This window comes from Lepus europaeus, chromosome 10, assembly GCF_033115175.1.
Source record: "Lepus europaeus isolate LE1 chromosome 10, mLepTim1.pri, whole genome shotgun sequence".
Lineage (NCBI taxonomy): Eukaryota > Metazoa > Chordata > Mammalia > Lagomorpha > Leporidae > Lepus > Lepus europaeus.
In genome coordinates this window covers 92,379,808-92,399,275 of record NC_084836.1, presented here as the reverse complement: position 1 = coordinate 92,399,275, position 19,468 = coordinate 92,379,808, and the positions used below count along the sequence as shown (strand labels likewise).

At 39.2% G+C, this 19,468-nt stretch overlaps 1 protein-coding gene across 5 annotated transcripts in view; it reads left to right on the top strand.

Annotated features, from left to right (window-relative positions):
• The window catches only part of PLCB1 (phospholipase C beta 1), an 848,015-nt gene that overhangs the window by 522,045 nt on the left and 306,502 nt on the right, over positions 1-19,468 (top strand). For all 5 annotated transcript variants that reach the window (XM_062203876.1, XM_062203874.1, XM_062203875.1 and 2 more), the window contains exons 5-7: positions 13,951-14,030; positions 15,962-16,015; positions 17,035-17,110. In XM_062203876.1, coding sequence (XP_062059860.1) covers positions 13,951-14,030; positions 15,962-16,015; positions 17,035-17,110 — 210 coding nt within the window. The remainder of the gene's footprint in view (positions 1-13,950; positions 14,031-15,961; positions 16,016-17,034; positions 17,111-19,468) is intronic.

Below are 19,468 nucleotides of genomic sequence, written 5' to 3'. Positions count from 1 at the left end.
AAGTAAACTTAGCTTTTAGTTCCATTTTGAATGAATGTTCTGAAGTATGATCATAATTTGAATGTAAAGCCAAAGGATTTGTTGATGGATTGGATATGTGACATGAAAGAGAGCAGCTAGAGATGATCTCAGGATTTTTTAGAGTTGCATTGATTTAGATGGAGAGCCAGTTGAGGATAGAAAAATCAGAAATTTTAAATTTTTAACCTATAATTAGTAGTAGTCCAAATCAGCAGAATGAATACTGATGTGACCGCTCATCTCTAAGATGCTATGAAAATGATGGTAACGGATCATAAACATTCAGTGATGAAGAGAATTTGGTGGACCTGTAGATGTTGTAGATTAATAAACTGACAGTAGAAAAATATGGAGAGAGAAGAATATCTGATGAAACATTGCAGAAAAAAACACAGAGTAAATTGCATGGAGAGCTGCATTATGGGAAGTCACTACATGCTCAGAAGCAATTCAGATACCCGCAGCCCTGAGGACTGCTGACACAGCAGAACATGGAGAATTGGGGGTGAAATTAAGGGCACAGAATTAAAGGAACATGAATCAAACTTTTTTTTTTTGGACAGGCAGAGTGGACAGTGAGAAAGAGAGACAGAGAGAAAGGTCTTCCTTTGCCGTTGGTTCACCCTCCAATGGCCGCCGCGGCTGGCGCGCTGCAGCCAGCGCACCGCGCTGATCCAATGGCAGGAGCCAGGTGCTTCTCCTGGTCTCCCATGGGGTGCAGGGCCCAAGCACTTGGGCCATCCTCCACTGCACTCCCTGGCCACAGCAGAGAGCTGGCCTGGAAGAGGGGCAACCGGGACAGAATCCGGTGCCCTGACCGGGACTAGAACCCGATGTGCCGGTGCCGCAAGGCAGAGGATTAGCCTGTTGTTCCGCAGCACCGGCAAATCAAACTTTCAATGCCTCCCCCCACCTGTTGCTTCTCATGCAAAATAATTTATAATCAGTGACTTCCCATGATAAAGTGTTGAGGTTTGCGTTTTATGGAATCAATCTATTTGAGAGAGTTATGGTGCTGGAATTGTAGCTAGGAACACAGAGTAAAGCTCTTCTAGTTCTAGCATTTGCCATTTCACACCATAGTGGCTTCACTATGTCTACCCTAAAGAGAAATGTGCAGTCACATGAATCTCACATACTAGAGCTCACAGTCAGCCACAGTCAGTATTTTAGATGTAGTCTAAAATGTGAACCAACAACAAAGCATATGCAAGCTTTTGAAAAAAGCTACCATGGGCTGGTGCCATGGCTCACTAGGCTGATCCTCCACCTGCGGCGCAGGCACCCGGGGTTCTAGTCCCGGTTGGGGCGCTGGATTCTGTCCAGGTTGCTCCTCTTCCAGGCCAGCTCTCTGCTGTGGCCTGGGAGTGCAGTGGAGGATGGTCCAAGTGCTTGGGCCCTGCACCCGCATGGGAGACCAGGAGGAAGCACCTGGCACCTGGCACCTGGCACCTGGCTTCAGATCAGCGCGGTGTGCCGGCCGCAACGCGCCAGCCATGGCGGCCACTTTGGGGGTGAACCAACAGAAAAGGAATACCTTTCTCTCCGTCTCTCTCTCTCTCACTGTCTAACTCTGCCTGTCAATAAATAAATAAATAAATAAAAGGAAAATCTACCATGTTGAATGAGGAAGGAAGTAGCACTGAACAAAAAGAATTATGGAATTATGGAAGATACAGGGAATTTTGAGAAACGAATGTCTTTAAAAACAAGCATACAAAATATTTTCAAGAGATGGCAACATATTTGTATTAGCTTTTGGTTACTTTAAAATATGTAAGAAGAATCACTTAGGGAGAAAGAAGGTTTATCTTGGTTTATAGTTTTGGAGGTTGAAAGTCCAATATTGGGCAGTCCTTATTGGTCAAGTAAATGTCCTCATCTCATAAACAAAAGAGCAAAGTGAAACTGTCTCTAATTGGTAGATCAGGAAAGTAAGTGCATCGTTTGAAAATGTAGAGGTGACAAAGGGTAGAAAGAATACTGGTAATTGAACTCGATCAGGAGGAAGGAGAGAGCACGGGTAGGAAATGAAGTCAGATTAAAGCCTTTCCTATTTTTATTTATTTATTTATATTTTTTTTGACAGGCAGAGTGGACAGTGTGAGAGAGAGAGAGAGAAAGGTCTTCCTTTTTGCTGTTGGTTCACTCTCCAATGGCCGCCACGGCTGTCGCACTGCACTGATCCAAAGTGCTTCTCCTGGTCTCCCATGGGGTGCAGGGCCCAAACACTTGGGCCATCCTCCACTGCCTTCCTGGGCCACAGCAGAGAGCTGGACTGGAAGAGGGGCAACCAGGACAGAATCCTGCGGCCCGACCGGGACTAGAACCCAGTGTGCTGGCGCCGCAGGCGGAGGATTAGCCTATTGAGCCGCGGCACCGGCTAAAGCCTTTTCAATCAGAGCTAGATACCCATAGTCAAATTCTGATCAATGAAGGAGCAACATTACACAGGTTTATAGGAATACTAAGGTAATCTCCAGAAATTTAAGAGCAGAAATGCTGAATGTAGTTGTCAAGAAGCAAAGCCAGGATACAGAAGCAATCATTGCCTTACATTATAACCACTCTGCACAATTTTTAAACTATGTTTCTATTGCTTTGACAGATAATAATCCCTTAGATTACTACCTTTTAGTGAATACTTATGTCTGTTACTAAACTAAACATGTAGCATGAATTATATCAATTCTCCCTACAGTCCTATGAAGTCTCATTATTACTTAACTTTATAAGATGAATGAATATCAGTTTAGAAACATTTTCCAGGATTATTCTATCGATGGGGGTTGGTTTACATTTGATTTTCAGTAACATGAAACCAAATGAAGCTAGCTAAGAAAAATTAGGGAGTTTTTCTTTGGATTTTGTTCCATTTTTGCTGTTATGATTTTTGTTATGTAGCTAGGAAGCTGAAGGTAGGTAGTTTCTAACATTGATTTAGTAGCTCAGAAGTAACAAGGCACAGGCCCTAGGATTCTCATGGCTGCTTTCCCTTGGCTCAAGATACCTCTGAAGCTCCAGCAATTCCATTTGTGTACCCAACAGCAAAGAGAAAGGGATACCTTTGTCAGGAAACCACATTTTCCCAGAAGCTCACAACAGACTTCTACTTACATGTGGTTGGCCATGTGCCATATGGCCACCCTGGCTGCTGAGGAAGTGGGAAGATGTGAATTTTCAGTGAACATGTTGTTGGCTTGGAAAATGTTGGGGTTTTTAGGCAAGAAATACCTCTTAGCAGCAGGAAGCATGGCTAGAGACAGGTTAGGGTTTTGAAATCTAATGGAGTGTATTTTTAAATAAGCTACAAAAAGTATCAACAGGACAGGAATTATATTCTTATTTTTGATTAATTAGTTAATTAAGTTGAAAGGCAGGGAGAGAAAGAGAAACCCCCATCCTTTGGTTTACTCCTCAAATGGCCAAACAGCTAGGGCTGGGCTAAGCCAAAGCCAGGAGCCAGGAACTCAATCCAGTTCTCCCACATGGATAGCTGGGGCCCAAGTACATGAGCCAAACCTGCTGCCTCCCCTGGTATGCAATAGCAGTAACCTGGATTGGAGAGGTAGCTGGGACTTGAACTCAGTCACTCTGATATGGGATGCCAGCAGCTTACCTACTGTGCCCACCCTCCATACTCATATTTTAATTCTGAATTAGAAGACAAAATTTTTTTTTAAGATTCTTCCACGGCCCCTAAGCTAAAATGTCAAGTTCAAAAGCAAAGAATATCTCTCATCTATAGGACCAAGAGTTACTTACAAAGGGCCTAACACTCCTTCATTTGAAGGTGAAGAATGTAGCTTGCCATAAGACTTAAAGTTGGGAGATATAATCAAGGTTATTTAAACCAAATTAATTTCCAAATGAGAAAATTATATTTTAGTAGATTTCTGTCATTAAGTTATAAGGTACTAAGGATCTACCTGCATGCAGTTTGCTAATCGGTTTTCAGGAAATGTTTTTTTTAGTTTAGCCAAACAGATTTCAGTTGGCAGATAAACAGTGCCACTTAACTCACAAGAAACTGTGCTCCTTTTCTTCTGCTTCACATCTTATGAGGGAAACTGGCTGTGTTTTTATCTCTTTTAAAATCATTTTCTCTATTTCATCTCCTCAAACAGAATTACTGCTAGAAAAGTAAACAATAATATCAATTCTAATTATAGATCCTGCTTGCATATATTTATTTCCTCAAATACACAGCTCTCAGGCAGATACAACCAAAGTAATAATTAATACTGAGATGCAGGGTTTAGAGGATGTAGTGACAAGTGCCTTCATAGAAGTGACACAGACTGTTGGAAGCACCGTTCCAAGACTGTGATGGACTGACATAAAAGCCTAGGAAAGGAAGCTTCAAGGGGTTCCATATATAAGCACTGAATTAATATTTTTTCTTAGTTGTACAAATGAGCAATGACTCAGGAAATTAGTGGGAGGGCAAGGAAGTGTAAAAATACACTTGAGACTCACAATGATATAGTTGCAAACCTCTCATCACAACAACTTCAGCTGGAGCAAACGTCTTTCTCCTTTCTTCTATGGTTTGCATGGAAGTTGCTTTATTTTTCCTTCTTTGAATAAAAATTTTGATCGGATTTCACCACGTTAAGCTTTTCTTAATTGACAGAGGAACATCAGAAGGACTAGGGATATAGTAGTCCTGGATCCTCTCAAAAGTAGCCCAGAATGTGGGTCTTTACACATCAGGTGTAGGGATACTTCCTTAGACCATCACGGTACCGATTAGTGCATTGCTTCTGCACTTGTATGGGGAAATCCAGTTGAGCAGCAATATTTCAGAATGCAGCATTTACGTGTAGCCAACAAAGATGTCCTAAGTTTTGACCCTAAAGCTTCTGGACTTTATAGATTAGAACACTCCTTCAACCCTGTATTTCACTCAGTACTCCGTGTTGGTATAACCCATTCCTTCCACATGTGCACATTACTATAGGAAATTTATAAAGCCAGCATCAGAAACTCAATAACCCAGAATAGTGATTGTAACCCATAAAAATGGAGGAGACAAATTTCAAAAGGCACAATTTATAAAATGTGGAAGTAAGTCTTTCATTACACACTCATTCATGCACTCAGTGAGTATGAAATTACTGCCTATTTTATAAAAAAAAATACTAAAGAGGTCCCATACAAGCTGTAGAATGCACACATCTTTTTCTTCTGTATGCTTCACAGTATTCCTGAGTAGTAGGCCTATATGATATTTCCTATATTCTTCCATCTTTCTACTTCTCGCTCCTACCCCAATTCCAACTATTTGGTTCTCATGGACAGTGTTAAGTTCTTTCCTGAATTGATTGATCTATAGGTAGATCAGACCTTTCCCAGTATTCTTGCTGGTAGTGAGGAAATCAATCAGACTTTGAAGGTGGGAGGCACCATATATGACAGTTCTTGATGCAGTTGTCGGCCATGGGGAAGAATTATTGATAAGAGAAATGAATAGTGGCATCAGGCTCTCTAGAGCCATGCTAACATGGTGAAGAAAGTCATCCTTGCATTCAGGCTTCTGATCCTTGATGATCTTACATTAAACATACATTCTTTTGCTGTATTTTGACCAATTTTTCCTTAAATTACAGGAAATTACCCAGCATCCTTGATATATTCTGTTTAAGTTAGTTTGAACTGTGCTTGTGTCAGCTGTAGATATTTGAATCACATGGGCTGAAAATAATCATTTATTTACATCATTTGGGTAATATGATGTTACTTTACCAATAGTGATGATTTGGTCCCAAGATGCCTCCTGTTTTGGGTGTTATTGTTCTCTTGGCAATTATGTATGGTTGATGGCAACTTTTCCTTGAGCATTAAATAAAAATAAGAGCATTTTGACTATTAAATACAAGATCTTCATTGCTACCTAATACGGAGAAAATGTACCAGAAAAAAATTCCAATTTTCTAAATGTTCTCTATAGTATCATAAATGCAGTGACTACTCAGAGAATCCTTTCTGATTTTAACAAAAGTTTTTAACAGCTCATCTACCATCTTTCACCATGAAAAGATTCTTTGCTAGTCATTAAGAAAAATTCTCAGCAGCATGAATTCTGATGCATGCCAGTAGGTGAAAGAAACATGTTCAAGCCAATTGAGGCAACTCTGAATGAACCACCCAGTGTTCCTCTTTACTCATATCCGAACCCACTACACACTGAGGAGTGGAGGAAATCAGAAAGTCATCATCATCAACATTAATAGGTGTTTGTTAATAAATTTGAGAAGTAAATATAAAGCATCAAATATATCTCATAGGGTGACTATAATATTAAATGAATTAATTATTTGCAAAAATGCTTACCACAGTATCTGGACCAGAGTAAGTACTACATCAGTGTTAGATACATAATGCAGTTAAGTGGATTTAGATATCTGTGTATCTTGATTAGCCAACCCCAAATTCTCTAGAACGAGATGACAAAGAGCACAGTATCTAAAAATACAGAGTTGGGAGCCCAAGAAACCAGTCATATCATCTCAAGCTGACTTTCATTACTTCTGAGGACTTAGGCTTTATTGAGTGCTTTGAAACTTTGAATCTTCTATAAAATGAAGATGATGATGACTACCTCCTAGATAAGTGTTGTGAGACTTAGTTATTGGTTGCAGAAACCCCTGCTCAGAATGTAGTAAACAATCAAACAATAGCTATGCAGTAACTGGTAACTGTGAAACAATTGTTAGGAATATTAAACAAAAATATCAAACCTGTGCCAAGAACAGAACTTACATAATTAATAATAAAATAAACTAACTTTGTGACACCAAAGAAAACTTGGTATCTCTGAGTGTCAACACTGCCTCCCAGTAACTGTACCAGAACCTGGTGAGTTATAGAATGAATCTCACAGATGTGACAGATCCATGCACACCTGCACATTTAACTCCAGCTGAAACTCAAGGAGGCTGAGTTTTAAAACCATTTTATTTAGTTAGGGTCATATGAAGAGATTAATCATAAGGCCAGAAATCTTCATGAAAAAGCTTCAGGGACTGAACAAAATCTAGTGGCAATCATTGAAACTTCGTCTCTAAAAGTAGAAAAGCAAATCCTCCAGATTGCCTAAGAAGCTGTCATATTAACCAAAGTCTAATGCTGGGTTTAGGAAAATGCTGCTAGGATGGGATCTAGTACCCTGCCACAAAGCGTGTTTCATAATCCCATGATGAGTTGCAGCTGCTTTAAGCTACTTTAAGCCATATCTCTAGGCTTGTTTATCTTAATACAACTGTAAGGTCTTTGTGATTATGCAAAAAGTAATAATCAAATTCATTTCTTTGCTTGGGAAGGGGTTAAACAGACTGGAATAATGCTTCCTGAGCTCAGTTCTAGAATACTTTTCTACGCAGAATGATATCTCTGGCCTCACAGTATATTCAGATATTAATATGCATAAACTATATAGGGGTTTTTGAAAGAATGCAAATTTTGAGTCAAAAGATTTTGTGTGGAGCCTGAAATCCTCCATTTATAATAAGCTTTCAATCAGTTCCATAAGGCATTCTAGAATGTTGCTGTTCATGAGATGGTCCACCACAGACCTCACCTGGGAGCTCCGAAGTATAGAGTCTGTGTCCCCTCCCCAGACATAATGAATCAGCATCTGCTTTTCAACAAGACCCCTGGTGATTCAAATGCACATGAAAATTTTGAGAAGAGCTACTTTACAATGAATGTGAATAAGTTTTCCCAAGATTTGATTACATATGCCTATTGGATTTTTTTTTGACAGTGAGAGAGGGAGAGACAGAGAAAGGTCTTCCTTTGCTGTTGGTTCACCCTCCAGCGGCTGGCGCACTGTGGCCCGCGCGCCGCACTGATCCGAAGGCAGGAGCCAGGTGCTTCTCCTGGTCTCCCATGCAGGTGCAGGGCCCAAGCACCTGGGCCATCCTCCACTGCACTTCCTGGCCACAGCAGAGAGCTGGCCTGAAAGAGGGGCAACCAGGACAGAATCCGGCGCACCGACCGGGACTAGAACCCAGTGTGCCAGCGCCACAAGGCAGAGGATTAGCCTATTGAGCCACGGCGCCGGCCACATATGCCTATTTGTATCAGCTAGATACTTCCAGTACCCAGAAATTCTGAAATCTTTGCTATAGCACAATCTTGCTATAGCAAACATTCACAATACTCTGTTCTTATCCCCTCTCATCCCTTGCCATTTTTTTAAAAACTTTTATTTAGTAAATATAATTTTCCAAAGTACAGTTTTTGGATTACAATGGATTTTTCCCCCCATAATTTCCCTCCCACCCGCAACCCTCCCATCTCCCACTCCCTCTCCCATTCCATTCACATCAAGATTCATTTTCGATTATCTTTTTATACAGAAGATTGATTTAGTATATATTAAGTAAAGATTTCTTCAGTTTGCACCCACACAGAACATAACGTGTAAAATATTGTTTGAGTACTAGTTATAGCATTAATTCACATTGGACAACACATTAAGGACAGAGATTCCACATAAGGAGTAAGTACACAGTGACTCCTGTTGTTGACTTAACAATTTGACACTCTTGTTTATGGTGTCAGAAATCTCCCTAGGCTCTAGTCATGAGTTGCCAAGGCTATGGAAGCCTCTTGAGTTCGCTGACTTCGATCTTATTTAGACAAGGTCATAGTCAAAGTGGAAGTTCTCTCCTCCCTTCAGAGAAAGGTACCTCCTTCTTTGATGGCCTGTTCTTTCTACTGGGATCTCACTGGCAGAGATCTTTCATTTAGGTCTTCTTTTTTCTTTTTTTTTTTTTTTCTTTCCAGAGTGTCTTGGCTTTCCATGCCTAAAATACTCTCATGGGCTGTTCAGCCAGATCTGAGTGATTCAGAGGGCAGAGTGCTGTTTAGGACATCTGCCATTCTATGAGTCTGCTGTGTATCCCACTTCCCATGTTGGATTGTTCTCTCCCTTTTTTATTCTATCAGTTAGTATTAGCAGACGCTAGTCTTGTTTGTGTGATCTCTTTGACTCTTAGACCTATCAATGTAATCAATTGTGAATTGGAATTGATCACTTGGACTAGTGAGATGGCATTGGTACATGCCACCTTGATGGGATTGTGTTGAAATCCCCTGGCACATTTCTAACTCCACTATTTGGGGCAAGTCCGATTGAGCATGTCCCAAATTGTACATCCCCTCCCTCTCTTATTCTCACTCTTATATGTGTAAGTCAGAGTTACAGAGAGGGAAAGACAAAGAGACCTTTCATCTGCTGTTTCACTCCCCAAATTGCCCCAACAGCTGCACAAGGCCAATGCCAAGAGCTTCCTCCAGGTCTCCCACGTGGGTTCAGGGCCCCAACCACTTGGGCCATCCTCAGCTGCTTTCCCAGGCCATCAGCAGGGAGCTGGATTGTAAGTGGAGCAGCTAGCACTCACACCAACACACATGTGGGATGCAGGTACTGCAGGAGGAAACTTAACCTTCTATGCCACGACACCAGCCCCATCCCTTTGACATTTACATGCACAATCCATTCATGGGCCAACATACATGTCTCTTTGTTGGCTTGTCTTTCTGGATACTGGATCCCATTTTGCTGTCCACAGGGCAAGCAGGAAGTACCGAGGTAATTCCATACCCTCCAGCAGCCCTTAGCTAAGCCAAACAAGTATATTGGTGATTTCCTTATTCCATTTTCTATATCCTTGGTCCAAAAAACCCAACTTTGAGGCATGGCTACCCAGAAAGGATTAAGGCACAGTTATTCATGAAACTGTTCTTGCCATATCTCACTCCTTTTCCTACCTGCTTTCATCCTTGTTCACTACTTTTTAATGTCATCAGGGAGCATTTTATAATAAACCAATTCCTCATAAATCCTTGTCTCAGGCTCTATTTCTAGGGAACTCAAGTAAGACTTATGGTGTTTTAGCTCCATGTGATGTTTGAGGGTACTTTTAAACGTTTGTAGGAAAATTAAAACAGAAGTTTATTTAAGTACAAAATATTTTGAAAGCCATGCATATGAGGTGTCTTCAAAATGTTCACGGCAAATGAAAAAATATTCAGAATTTCACAATGTTTTTCCTACCAAAAAAAAAAGGTTATCTTCTAATTTCATTTTCTCACTGGTTTTTTGAATTGCTGTGGTATATAACCTGAGACCAGCATGAGTTTGGGTTGTTCTAAAATTCCTTTGGTCACTATCACAATCCTTGAATCTGTGAATCAACCTGGATCAGATCTTAGGAGTATCACAAAAGGCTACAAGAAGCCATTGGGGAGTAGATATTCTATATTTGGGAATTCAGATGCTCACATTCTGAGAATGTGATGAAAATTAATTATGCTTTACTTTTTAAAATTTAGTTGTTATGTGTTTTAAAGGGAGAGAAACACAGAGCAGAGAGACAGATAGGCTGACAGAGATACTCCATCCACTGGTTCACTCCTAAAATATTTACAACAATGATGGCTGTACCAGGCTGAAGCCAGGATCCTAGAACTCATCCAGGTTTCTCATGTAAGTGGCAGAGACTCAACAATTTGAACCATCACCTGTTGCCTCCTAGAGTGCTTCTAAGCAGGAATCTGGAATCAGAAACAGAGATGGAACTGAATCCAGGCACTCTAATGTAGGATGTGGGGTGTCTGAAGCAGCAGTCTAACTGCTGTAACACGTGCTCACCCCTATGCTTTCCATTCTGGCTGAGCTAACAGTGGCTATGCAGTGAAGGTGGTGGTGATGCTATCCTTTGCTGGTTTTAACAAGGACCTGTGGAAATAGCTAAGTTTCTAGAATACCTGCACTGACTAATGTAGCAGCCACAGCCACAGCCACATGTGGCAGTTAAGCACTTGTAATGTTGCTAGTGCAAATTGAGGCAGTCTATACAGTCTAAAATCCACACATCATTTCAGAGAGTTGGCGTGTTAAAACAATGTGAAATATCTCATAATACCTTTGTATTATGTGATTAATATTTTTTGAAATATCGGGTTAAATAAAATGTTTAAAATTAATTTCATCTATGTCATACCATTTTAATGTGGCTACTAGAAAATTTAAGTTAGATATGTAACCCATATTATGTTTCTATTAAACTGGATATAATTCAGGCCTTAATTGTCAACCTAAAAGATTAGACCAAGTTGAATCACCAGAGATTAACATCAAAGAGCTGGTACTCAGTAAACACACAGACTGCTTATTGCCTTCAATTATAAATACTTTAACCAATACACAAAATTGCCATCAATATGGAAATGCATTACATTTGACTTTTATATTGCGCCAGAAACATATTTCCAAAACTAGTTTCAGTAGTTACTATTGATATTTTACTGTTATCTAATTTGAGAAAAACTTTTTTAGGCTGTTAAAATGTGGTCCTGATGCATTTCCATGTGTACCTCAAGTTTGCTGACCACTAATGTTGCTTCCTTCTTGCTTGCTATGCTGTGCTGTATTTTCTGAGTTGAACACGTCTGTGTCTCTCACCTGAACTATTACAGCTTCCTAATTGAATTGGCATTCTCAAGCTCACATTCATCTTCGATATGGTTGCTAAATAATCTCGCTCTGCCTCCCAGCCCAGGCTCTCCTCACCTGCCATCCTAAGAAAAGTCCTTCAACATTGTGTTTTTTTGTTGTTGTTTTTTTTTTTTTTTTTTTGCTAACTTATCTGAGACTTCTGGATAAGCATTAAATGCTCTCTATACCTTGACCTCTGCTGTATTTTTTGTTGCAACTCTGTCCTCTCTATCCTTTTTTTCAGTTCCTATTAGACTATTTCCTGTTCCTTCTCACTCCTGCCCCGTTTACTCACTGTTCATTCTTATCCCAGATCTTTTTATTTTTCTTTTCTGCTTAGAAAGCCTTCTTCCTTTTCTTATCACTCTATGCCTCCTGCGTATTTCATGATGGTTTATGGTCAATGCCTTAATTCCTGGGGGGGGGGGGGGGGGGACACAGAAAAGACCAACAAACCAACAGTAGAAATGACAAAACTAGGTGACAAAGTATTTAACTAAAGACATTATTTCATGATGAATCACAAAGACAGCAAGATTGAAAGAGAGAACAAAAGAATTAACAAACTGGCCATTAAAAAAGCTAACAAAAATGCCAGCAGTAAATTCTTACCTATCAATAATTAGTTTAAATATAAATGGATTTGATTTTTCTAGTCATTCAAAAGAGTGACAAAATGGATAAAAAAAATGAAAAACAAGATCCAACACTTTAGTCTGAAGGACAGACATAGACTGAGAGTAAAGGGATGAAAAAAAAAAAAAGGTATTCTAATCAAATGGAAACCAAAAGAGCAGGAAAAGCTATACTTATGTCATACAAAACAGACTTAATCAGAAACTGTTAAAAGGGACAAGATCATTATATTTACATTTATTCAGGTCCAATTCATTGAAGATATTACAATTTTGCATACATATGTACCCAATATTGGAGAATCCAAGTATATAAAGCAACTATAAATAGATCAGAAAAGTGAGATAACACAATACAATAGTAGGAGACTTTACACATTATTTCATTGAGGAGAGCTTCAAGTCCATTACAACAACAGGTGATTACTTAGTTTCATATAATCTTCTTTTGGAGAAAGAACAATTGGTTCAGTATGTTTATGCATTCAAAAATCATCACCTGGAACAAAATTCCAACACTTTTTCAATAGACTTGCTCATTTTCATTTTCAATGCTGGGTGGTGTGGGGTAGTGATGAAAATGAAGTAGTGAGGGATCGATAGCATTGGGGGAAGAAGGGTATGGTATACTGCATGACGTTGTGACTGCAGCTGATCTAGAGCACTTCTAAAACTATAGCTAACTTTTCAAAATCCCTTGCCTACTTGCTTCAGCATGAGTAGGAAAGTAGGAATATTGTATTTGCAGTTTTTGGTTTTTGGGTTTTTTAAAATATTTTACTTATTTGAGAGAGAGAGTTACAGATGGAGGGAAAGACAGAAAGGTCTTCTAACCACTGGTTCATTCTCATTCCCAAATGGTCTCAATGGCTGGAGCTGAACCAATCCAAAGCCAGGAGTCAGGAGCTTCTTCTTGGTCTCCCATGCTGGTCCAGGGACCCAAACACTTGTTCCATCTTCTACTACTTTCCCAGGCCATAGCAGAGAGCTGGATCAGAAGAGGAGCAGCTGGGACACGCACCAGCACCCATATGGGATATGGATGCTGCAGGAAGAGGCTTAGCCTACTATGCCATAGCACCGACCCCTGTATTTATAGTTCTGTTCAAAATATCTCTGGGGGCTGTGCTTGGCATAGCGGGTAAAGCCACCACCTACAGTGCCAGCATCCCATATGGGTGCCTGTTCAAATCCTGGCTACTCCACTCCCGATCCAGCTCTCTGCTATGGCCTGGGGAAGCAGAAGATGGCTCAAGTCCTTGGACCCTCACCCACGTGGGAGACCCAGAAGAAGCTCCTGGCTTTGGATCGGCGCAGCTCCGGCTGTTACAGCCATCTGGGGAATGGAAGACCTCTCTCTCTCTCTCATTCTCTCTGCCTCTCCTCGCTCTGTGTAACTCTGACTTTCAAGTAAATAAACAAATCTTTAAAAAAAAATCTCTGATAACATTTTGAACTTTCCCATTACTCTTTGTTTATAATTCAAGAAGAATGATAAAAAGTGCTCAGTTATTGAAAGGCAGTATAACTGTTTTCTATCTGTAGGGATTTTAAAAAGCAGAAAAACTGTGTAGAGAACATTTCCTTAGGAAAAAAGTAGTCACTCAGGAATTTGAATTTAATTATGTCATTTTTACTTTAAAAAAAAAAAGGCAGGGGGTGATGGGGAACACTTCAGCATCCAAATGGAACTAATTGGTCTTACTAGAAGCTGGACTAAAAGCATGTGTCTAATGACTATGCAGTGTTTAAGCTAATACAAGTGTAATTTACATTTTTCAGGAGTGGACAAATGAGGTTTTCAGTTTGGCAACAAACTTGCTGGCCCAGAACATGTCCAGGGACGCATTTCTGGAAAAAGCGTAAGTCACTCTAATTTTATTGCTAAGGGTGTTACTTCTGAGTCAGTTTCCTTTCTTTTCGGTTTGTCTTTTGTTTATGCTACACTGGCTTCTCACATTGACAAACATAAATTTCCCTTTGGGATTTGTTAGAGAGCTGATACCTCCACTGTTCAGAGCTGGAAGACATCCAAGAAAGATCATTCTTTCCTCTTCCTGCACATCGTATTATGCCTGGGCTGAGCTTGCCTGAATGTCAGTGTTTTTGACTCAGAATAAGGAGACACTTCCAAATCCTGGCAGCTGCACCCAGAACTAGAAATTATTAATTTCCGAGCGTCCTCTGCCTCTACACCTGCCTCTGTCCTATCAATTATTAATCTGAGGAAGAGAATGAACAGCATATGTTATTCATTTCTCTAGAGTCATGGGCCATTGATAGATACTATAATAACTCCCCTGCCTACTTAAATCAATAGACTAGTGTCCTGCCTCCAGCCCTTGTAGACAATCATTGCAAAAATCAGTAGGAAAAGAAGAAACAGAAAGGATGTAGAGGAAAGAGCAAAAGGAAAAGCAGGAAAAGCATAACAATTTAGCAAATCACTCCAGAATTTCAACAGCCTTTCTAAAAATCATTTGACCAAAGAAAATAATGAGTTAGACCAGACCATTAGCAGGGAAAGCTGGTTATGTTCATTCCGGAAGCTGTGGCAGTTCAGGCATGTGGGAAACCTTAATCCAAAGCATAAGGAGAAACATTTGGTCTTCGTATTTTATTTAATAGTTTCTCTCCTCGCTCCTTATGCAAGACATACCCATCATTCTAGATCTCAACCTTCAACCGCATTTCCTCTCGCTTTTGTTTGAATTCCTTTGACTTTGAGTCAGTAGCTCACAGCTACTTATTTAACTGCTTTTTCATAAAATCATCTCCTCTGGTTCACCATGAGAGAAGCCTTCCTGCACGCCTCCACCTCCTCCCTGCTTTCCTTTCTTTCCTTTTTTTCACTCTCTCTTTGCTCTTATTTCTCTTCATCTAGCAAACATCTCTAGGACTTGTGTCTTTCCAGACAATATTAGTGGAAGAGGACAGACAGATAACTAATATCTTTACCTAAAACATAGTATGCTATACTTAGTTGACCAATTTTGAATCTGTTAACAAATATCTATTCCATATAGGTGCCTCCCTGAGAATAGCTTCTACAGATATACTAGGACATTTTTTGGGGTAACACATATTATAAACATTTTTATTGCATAAACACCTATGTATGGGATTGCTGGGTCACAGTGTGTACAGTTCCCTAAAGTAGTATGAGGGTACTTCAAAAAGTTCACCAAAAAAGTAGAATTAAAAGATAACCTTATTGTGGTACAAAAATTTTGAAACACGTACCAATTTTTCTTATAATATTCAATTTCCAAGAAATCTCTGAAGACTTTTTTATTCCCAGTACAAATTCCCATCAGGAGTGTTTGAGAATTCTGTTGCTTGATTTCTCTCCCTGTGTGTCCATCAACAGTTGAAGAGCTAGTAGTAGAGTTTCTATATTCATAATGGAATAACATACAATAATGAGAGTAAACAATGTGTAGCGATAAATAAAACAGATGGATCTCAAAAACATAATATTGAAAGAATCCAGACACAAAAATCACATTTCATTTATACCAGTGCAAAAATGGGCAAAAATAGCCTATGTTTAAATTAAAGTTAGCAGTTCTCTTTGTGGGATAGATCCTGGAAGGGGATATGAGGGGGGCTCTGGGATATGACTAAAGTGACAATATTCTGTTTCTCCTTCCAAGTGCTGATTCTGGACACTTGAGCAGTTTGTGAAAATGCAACACACTGCAAATAGACCCAAACCCTTTTCTATGTATTTCACTTGTGAATAAAAATTCTTAAAATAAATTCAATCCCTATTGTTCTGCTTCTCCAACAGCTATACTAAACTGAAGTTGCAAGTCACTCCAGAAGGGCGTATACCTCTTAAAAAGTAAGCTTTGTGAACATTTCCCATTATTAATTTTCTTTTTCTCAAAGAGTTGAATCCGTGCCATAGCTCTGTTTTGTTTCTGCAGTGGCCTAAGTGGGAGCATGGAAATGCGTTGTAACTGTGTCCTTTCTCAGTGCATGTCTCACATCAGCACAGCTGGTTTCCTCATCCACATTTCCCCAGGGCACCCTTTCCTGTGGCATCATTTTCAAGAAATACTGAAGCAGTAAGGGGGTGGAGGGAGTGGAGGGAACCTTGTGGCTAAACCCAGAAAACAATCTGAGGTTCAGATCTACTCTAGCGTAAATCAGTTGCCCTTGGTGCTTCTTTCCACCAAGATTGTCACAGTGTTAAGAATCTGCACATTCAGATGCCAGCAGGAGACATGCAGGGAGCTTCAATGACAGAGCAAGTCAGGAATAGGAAGAAAAATTCAGCAGGGAAACTTGACCAAAGGAGACAGCGGCAACTCACCTTTGTGATTGGTGAGCTCCAGAAACTAGATTTTCTAATGTTTCGATAGAACCTAAATCCAAATTCATGTATTAAATAGTCTAGTACTTAAGTTCTGTTTTTTGAAATAAGTGACCAAAGAAAGTACACTCCTAGACCACATTCAACCAAATGTCTTTGACTTATGAACTACCTGTGAACTTTTGTTAATAAAATAGTTGAAGTATTAATAATGCAATGTACATCTTTAGAGCAATGGGTAGCAACAAATTGACAGAGTTAGTGATGGCTAGTACAGGTTGTTCAATGCAGTACTTTTAATTGGTTTTTCATCAAAATATTTTGGTCTTCTCTTAGACACTACAATTTAAAAACCAAACGTATAGATTTTTCAGAACCCAATATAGACGCTTGGAGAAATGAGCATCTTCTTGTTTAAATAGTAATAATCAATAATAATAAATGGATTTGATTCAATAGAAAACATTGAGTTGGTATCATCTTGTAAGTGTTGTGAGCCATATGCGTTTAAGCATCCCTCAATTGCTGTATTTTCATTTTTGCAGCATTTATCGCTTGTTTTCAGCAGACCGAAAGCGAGTTGAAACTGCTTTGGAGGCTTGTAGTCTTCCATCTTCAAGGGTGAGCATGTTGCCTTACAATAATAGCACAGTAAAATAGCCTTTACCAATTCACACTAAGTATAGAATGCCCCACGGTTACCTAAGCATCGTCACCTAAACCCGTAACTTCATTGTTAGTATTTGTAATGTCTGAGAGTATTGCTGTTCTGTTCTTTCACTCCCAAAACCTCAATGTTTCTGTCTAGAATGACACATTTGCAGATTAAAAACCGATCATCTAGTCAGGTAATATAAAAAAGTAGCCAAGAAAAATCAAGAAGATAATTTGAAATGTGCACTCAAACCTATCTCTAATAATAAATCCTTTTTTGAAGTCTCTTGAGGTATTAGCTAATGATAGCATGAAGTTATCATGTTTAAATATATATATTAAATATTAATTTCATCTCATCCTATAAATTTCTAGTTCCACAATTTATGAATTACATAGAAATTAGTATGATAATATTTATTTATAAAAGATTATACTATATTTGCATACTCTACAGGACTGTGCTCAAAAGGTTTTCACTGAGAGGGGTATAGTGTTAAAAAGGTTTGGAGACCATCTATTTTGCTCACATGGTGATAAAGAAGAACAGAACAGACTTTTGTAACGTGCCTGACCTAGAATAAAGTAATTTGCATTAATTTCAATTCATTTCTACATAACTGGCTCTAAAATGATTTGTTCCTATTGTTTGTGAGAGAACAGTCTACTGCAGGAAACCTTTTCTGAAGCTATATGTAGAACTCTCCTTTCTATTACAAATCATTTTGTCCTAGTATCTAAGCAACAAGTAAGCACTTACCTACAGAAATCACTGACTTGATAAGAAGAATCTTTAGCTCTTTAAACATGCTAGCAATCTTCAAATTACACTGAAAAAAGTTGTAAAGCCACTCATGAACTTACAACTTGAATTATGGAAAAGTGTATGTGTGATTAAATTCATCAGTCAATTCTTGTTGTGACTACTTTTCAGAAAACTGAAGTTTGTTGACAACTTTGGAAAGTCACAAGGCAAAAAGCATGTCTTCCCACTACCACTTTCTCCTTAGGGAAAGTAGGCAAATGATGCTGCCAAAGCTATGCAGAGCTATGGAATGGCCCCCTGAAACAATTTACCTTCACTTTATCAGCAAAATAAAATGCTTGAACTTGCTCACTGTTACTCTTTTCTTAATCCTTTGGCGTACAAAGGATAGAATAATTAAGATCATGCTATGGATTCAACAAATATTTCTTTTTATAAATCTTTTTATTTTTATTTTTATTTTTATTTTTGACAGGCAGAGTGGACAGTGAGAGATAGAGAGAAAGGTCTTCCTTTTTGGCGTTGGTTCACCCTCCAATGGCCGCCGCGGTAGCGCGCTGCGGCCAGTGCATCGCGCTGTTCCGATGGCAGGAGCCAGGTGCTTCTCCTGGTCTCCCATGGGGTGCAGAGCCCAAACACTTGGGCCATCCTCCACTGCACTCCCTGGCCACAGCAGAGAGCTGGCCTGGAAGAGGGGCAACCGGGACAGAATCCAGTGCCCCGACCGGGACTAGAACCCGGTGTGCCGGCGCCGCAAGGCGGAGGATTAGCCTGTTGAGCCACGGCGCCGACCCAACAAATATTTCTTGATCTCTTACCATGTATCTACAGGCATTCAGAATATGGTGGTGAACAAATTGAAGTCCAAGTTTCAAGGACCATAAGTTCTCCTTCTAGGAGAACAAGTCTATAAATAATCAACAAATGCATTTCTAAATTGGAGGGGAGTGGTATATTTATTTTAAAAATAAGGATGGAATACAGCCATGGAGAATTAGGGAAGCTTTTTCCTAGAAAAAGAAAGCCGTGTGTGTGTGTGTATGTGTGTGTGTGTAGTCCTGAGGCTGGGAAGAAATAACTGCTTATAAGTAAATAAGAAAGGATCCCTGCATTCAAGTATAAAGAGCAAGCATGAGAAATGGGTTTGCAAAGACATGCAAAGAATTCTATTCCTTTGCAATCACTTCTGATTTTAACTTTTTTGGGTAACATATTAGGGAATATAATGACTAAAAAATTTAACTTAGTATTATAGATTTAGCTAAGGAGAAAAAAAGAAAAGATAAATAGAAAAACAAATTCATCAACCAATTCTCTGTAAATTGCAATTTTCTGAACAATTGAATCCTGAAAATTCAGTCAATAAACATAAATTGAGTCTTAAAAATCCACTATGCCTATTATAGGTTCAAACTTTCAAAATGTCAGCTTTAGACATTTTGAAAGTAAAATGAGATTCAAATAGCATGAGTTATGTTTAAATTGGGAAAAATGTATGTATCCTTAGCAAATTGAATGTAATGACAGTTTTCTGGAAACAAACGAGATATTTTAAAAAT